The sequence below is a fragment of the Lampris incognitus genome, chromosome 1, assembly GCF_029633865.1.
Source record: "Lampris incognitus isolate fLamInc1 chromosome 1, fLamInc1.hap2, whole genome shotgun sequence".
Lineage (NCBI taxonomy): Eukaryota > Metazoa > Chordata > Actinopteri > Lampriformes > Lampridae > Lampris > Lampris incognitus.
Genome location: NC_079211.1, coordinates 91272912 through 91278911, shown reverse-complemented (window position 1 = coordinate 91278911; position 6000 = coordinate 91272912). Strand labels below are relative to the sequence as shown.

The 6000-nt window shown below is 46.8% G+C and overlaps 1 protein-coding gene across 1 annotated transcript in view; it reads left to right on the top strand.

The window, feature by feature from the left end:
- LOC130119482 (dematin-like) overlaps window positions 1-6000 on the top strand; it is a 490665-nt gene that overhangs the window by 6099 nt on the left and 478566 nt on the right. The window contains exon 3 of the mRNA XM_056288001.1: window positions 2957-3040. Within this exon, the coding sequence (XP_056143976.1) occupies window positions 2957-3040 (84 nt within the window). The remainder of the gene's footprint in view (window positions 1-2956; window positions 3041-6000) is intronic.

Genomic DNA, 6000 nt, shown 5'->3' with positions numbered 1-6000 from the left:
AGACAGACAGACATAAAGACAGACAGACAGACAGACAGACAGACAGACAGACAGGAAAATGAAGAAAGACAAACAAAAAGACAGACAGACACAAAGAAAGACAAACAGACAGACAGACAGACAGACAGACAGACAGACAGACAGGAAAATGAAGAAAGACAAACAAAAAGACAGACAGACACAAAGAAAGACAAACAGACAGACAGACAGACAGACAGACAGACAGACAGACAGACAGGAAAATGAAGAAAGACAAACAAAAAGACAGACAGACACAAAGAAAGACAAACAGACAGACAGACAGAAAGACAGATAGACAGACAGAAAGACAGAAAGAGTGGGAAAATGAAGAAAGACAAACAAAAAGACAGACAGACAGAAAGACACAAAGAAAGACAAAGACAGACAGACAGAAAGACCGAAAGACAGACAGACAGACAGACAGACAGAAAGACCGAAAGACAGATAGACAGACAGAAAGAAAGACAGACAGCGAGACAGAAAGACAGATAGACAGACATACAGACAGACAGACAGAAAGACAAACAGAAAGACCGAAAGACCGAAAGACTGAAAGACAGACAGACAGACGGAAGACAGACAGACAGAGAGACAGAAAGACAAACAGAAAGACCAAAAGACGGAAAGACAGACAGACAGGCGGAAAGACAGACATAAAGACCGACAGACAGAAAGAAAGAAAGACAGACAGACAGACAGACAGACAGACAGACAGACAGACAGACAGACAGACAGGAAAATGAAGAAAGACAAACAAAAAGACAGACAGACAGAAAGACAGACAGACACAAAGAAAGACACACAGACAGACAGAAAGACAGATAGAAAGACATACAGACAGGAAAATGAAGAAAGACAAACAAAAAGACAGACAGACAGAAAGACAGACAGACACAAAGAAAGACAAAAAGACAGACAGACAGAAAGACCGAAAGACAGACAGACAGACAGACAGACAGACAGACAGACAGACAGACAGACAGACAGGAAAATGAAGAAAGACAAACAAAAAGTCAGACAGACACAAAGAAAGACAAACACAGACAGACAGACAGACAGACAGACAGACAGACAGACAGACAGACAGGAAAATGAAGATAGACAAACAAAAAGACAGACAGACAGACACAAAGAAAAACAAACAGACAGACAGACAGAAAGACAGACAGACAGACAGACAGACAGACATACAGACAGACAGACAGACAGGAAAATGATGAAAGACAAACAAAAAGACAGATAGGCACAAAGAAAGACAAACAGACAGACAGACAGAAAGACACAAAGAAAGACAAAAAGACAGACAGACAGAAAGACCGAAAGACAGATAGACAGACAGAAAGAAAGACAGACAGCGAGACAGAAAGACAGATAGACAGACAGATAGACAGACAGACAGACAGAAAGACAGATAGACAGACAGACAGACAGACAGACAGACAGACAGACAGACAGACAGACAGACAGGAAAATGAAGAAAGACAAACAAAAAGACAGACAGACAGAAAGACAGACAGACACAAAGAAAAACAAAAAGACAGACAGACATAAAGACCGAAAGACAGACAGACAGACAGACAGACAGACAGACAGACAGACAGACAGACAGACAGACAGACAGACAGACAGACAGGAAAGTGAAGAAAGACAAACAAAAAGACAGACAGACACAAAGAAAGACAAACAGACAGACAGACAGACAGAAAGACAGATAGACAGACAGACAGACAGACAGACAGACAGACAGACAGACAGACAGACAGACAGACAGACAGACAGACAGACAGACAGGAAAATGAAGAAAGACAAACAAAAAGAGACACAGACACAAAGAAAGACAAATAGACAAACATACAGAAAGACAGACAGACAGACGGACAGGAAAATGAAGAAAGACAAACAAAAAGACAGACAGACAGAAAGACAGACAGACACAAAGAAAGACAAAAAGATATAGACAGAAAGACCGAAAGACAGATAGACAGACCGAAAGAAAGACAGACAGAAAGACAGATAGACAGACAGACAGACAGAATCACAGACAGACAGGAAAACGAAGAAAGACAAACAAAAAGACAGACAGAAAGACAGACAGACAGACAGACAGACAGACAGAAAGACAGATAGACATACAGCCGGAAAGACAGACAGACAGACAGACAGACAGACAGACAGACAGACAGACAGACAGACAGACAGACAGACAGATAGTTAGACAGACAGACAGACAGACAGACAGACAGACAGACAGACAGACAGACATAAAGACAGACAGACAGACAGACAGACAGACAGACAGACAGACAGACAGACAAAGAAAGACAGACAGACAGACAGACAGACATAAAGACAGACAGAAAGACAGACGGACAGACAGACAGACAGACAGACAGACAGACAGACAGACAGACAGACAGAAGTGTTTCTCAGTGTAATAGAAAAGTAGATGTTGTGTTTCTATTGGCTTGCGTCAGAGAGGTTTAGCCTGCAGGCCATGGTGGGTGTTAACATGGTGTCAGTTATTACAGCTCACCCTGTCCTCCACAAACAGAGAACCAAAGACAGACAGACAGACAGACAGACAGACAGACAGACAGACAGACAGACAGACAGACAGACAGACAGACAGACAGACAGACAGGTCGAGGGGAAGTGAAGACTGGCTGAGGAGACCAAGCCAAGTCAACAGGAAAAACAGAAACAGTGATGCTACACAAAGTCTTCACTCACACATGAACTGCTGACTGGAATATGCTGCACTGCCCACCTGACCCCCCCTCTATCGGTGTGTGTGTGTGTGTGTGTGTGTGTGTGTGTGTGTGTGTGTGTGTGTGTGTGTGTGTGTGTGTGTGTGTGTGTGTGTGTGTGTGTATGTGTGTGTGTGTGTGTGTGTGTGTGTGTGTGTGTGTGTGTGTGTGTGTGCGTGTGTGTATAGCAACAGTTGTTCAGGACATCTCCAGGGAGTGTGTTGTCGCTGAGGGGAGGCCCCGTCCTCGGATCCCCTGCTGCAGCGATTGTGGTGAGACACACACACACACACACATCAAGTTGTATCCTCCTCCAGATTACTCTGGAGGCTTCATCTGGGGCATTTCTGAGCCCCCCCCCTTCTGTCTCTGTGTCTCTGTCTCTGTGTCTCGGTGTCTTGGTGTCTCGGTGTCTCGGTGCATGCTCGGAGTCAGTGTGTGAGTGAGTGTGTTTGGTGAGAGCGACCTGCTGTGAGAAAGTTTGATGTAGTCTCCATGTGACGGTAGGTCTTGTTTGTCTTCAGGGCTGATGGTTTCAGGTTGGCTTTGCTTATTGGTTGTGGACTCCATTTGCAGTAGTCTGTGTGTTTGTTTGTCGAGTTGTTGGGGTTTTTTTCAGTGTGAGATGGATGGCATCCCTCCCCGGACAGCATCTGGATGTGGGCCTCTTCAGGCAATAATGCAGCACTGGTGGTCTTCTTCTGGCCCTGACAAAATGGATGCGAGCCTGAAGTGACCCACTTAGCAAATATGGCCCAAATATATCAAATCACATGTGGGCCTTTTCTGGCAAAGATGCGGTGCTCTGGGCAACACGTGATCTGGATGTGACCCTGAAGTGGCCCATGTGGTAAATGGTGAATATGGCCCAGATATCATAAAACAAATATGGGCCAGCCACCTTTGGCAAATATGCAGCACATGTGGCATTGCTGTGGCTTGGTTCTTGCCCAGATCTGGCAAACAGTAGCAGTCCACCCAAGTGCCATCATTCCATACAGTATGTGGGCTGGATGAAGTGTTGGGTGTGGGACGGGTCCGGGCCACAGCGATTTTGCTATCTGGGTCTCTATCCAACATGGAGTGCGGATTCAGCTGGATCCATCTGTTCCGATACAGGCGGATCTCCTGGCTGTGGGAGACCATATGGGACACGCCGACCTGTACTATGAACAAACGTGTGGTTGTTTCCATGAAAGAGGAGGGTTTTGTGGCTGAGTTAATAGCGAACGGCGTCTCTCTGAATGGCGTCTATCTGCAGGTTTCCCTGCTCGTCGTGCCTTCCACTCGGGCCACTGTCTCCGGTGTGCCCCCGTTCATTTCCAGTGAGGTGTTGGAGCAGGAGCTACAGCACTTCGGGAAAGCTGGCGAGCAGTTTTAGGACTCTGGGGTTGGACTGTACGAACGATAAAGTGAAACATTTCCAGTCCCTCCGGAGACAGGTTTTTATGCATCTGAATTGTCCGTCACAGACGCTGGAGGTTTCCTTCAGAGTGAAACGTGGGGAGGGACATTACATGGTGTATGCCAGTACAGGCAGGAAAAAATGCTTTAAGTGTGGGGATGTGGGGCTCCTCACAGGCTGGCTGAGGGGTGCCCCAAGCTGGGTTACGGGCCGGCCGAGGAGTGCACTAACACCGGTGCTCCACCGGATGAGTAGCCAGTGGATGCTGCTGCTCCACGGGGAGGTGGTGCCCTGGCGACTGAGCACGAGAAAGGAGAGGGATACAGTGGGCAGGCAGATAATCGGGCAGGGGACCAACGGGCTTATTCAGGCAGCAAGAATCTAATGGATCACAGCTCAGCTGTCCCGATGGTCACAGCAGAAGAAAGGAGAGGAGCAGGGGAAGCACTGGCAGCAGGAGAAAGCATCACCAGCCTGACCAAAGTCAGTGAGCATCGTGTGTTATGGAGAGTTGGTGGTGAGGATAAGGTGGAGGAAAAAGAGTATGACTCTGACTGTAGCTCTGTTACAGACTCACAGTCACACAGTGAAGATCTGTACATGTACTGTACAAGTGCTTGCCTACTACTACTACTACTGTTTTTGGCTGCTCCCGTTAAGGGTTACCACAGCAGATCATCCATTTCCATTTCGTCCTGTCTTCTGCATATTCATCTGTCACACCAGATACCTGCGTGTCCTCTGTCACTACATTCGTAAACCTCCTCTTTGGCCTTCCTATTTTCCTCTTGCTTGGTAGCTCCATATTCATTATCCTTCTCCCAATATACCCAGCATCTCTCCTCCACACATGTCCAAACCATCTCAATCTTGCCTCTCTTGCTTTGTGTCCAAACCATCCAACTTGAGCGGGCCATCTAATATAATCATTCCTAATCCTGGCCTTCTTCGTCACTCCCAGTGAAAATCTTATCATCTTCATCTCTGCCACTTCCAGCTCCACCTCCTGTCTTTTCATCAGTGCCACTGTCTCCAAACCATATAACATAGCTGGTCTCACAACCATCTTGTAAACCTTCCCTTTAACTCTTGCTGGACCCTTCTGTCGCAAATCACTCCTGACACTCTTTTCCACCCACTCCAACCTGCATACACTCTCTTCTTCACCTCTCTCCTGCACTCCCCGTTACTTTGGACAGTTGACCCCAAATATTTAAACTCATATGTCTTCATCACCTCCACTCCTTGCATCCTCACCATTCCACTGTCCTCCCTCTCATTCAAGCATTGGTATCCATCTGGCTCCTACTGACTTTCATTCTTCTTCTCTCCAGTGCATACCTCCACCTCTCCAGGCTCTCCTCGACCTGCACCCTACTCTCGCTACAGATCACAATGTCATCCGCGAACATCATCGTCCATGGAGACTCCTGCCTGATCTCGTCCGTCAACCTGTCCATCACCATTGCAAACAAAAAAGGGCTCGGAGCCGATCCTTGATGTAGTCCGACCTCCACCTTGAACCCATCTGTCATTCCAACCACACACCTCACCATTGTCACACTTCCCTCATACATATCCTGCACCACTCCTACATCTCTGCAACTCCAGACTTCTTCATACGATACCACACCTCCTCTCTCGGCACCCTGTCATATACTTTCTCTAAATCTACAAAGACACAATGTAACTCCTTCTGACCTTCTCTATACTTCTCCATCAACATTCTCAAAGCAAACATCACATCTGTGGTGTTCTTTCATGGCATGAAACCATACTGCTGCTGCTGATCATCACCTCTCCTCCTCTTAACCTAGCTTCTATTAC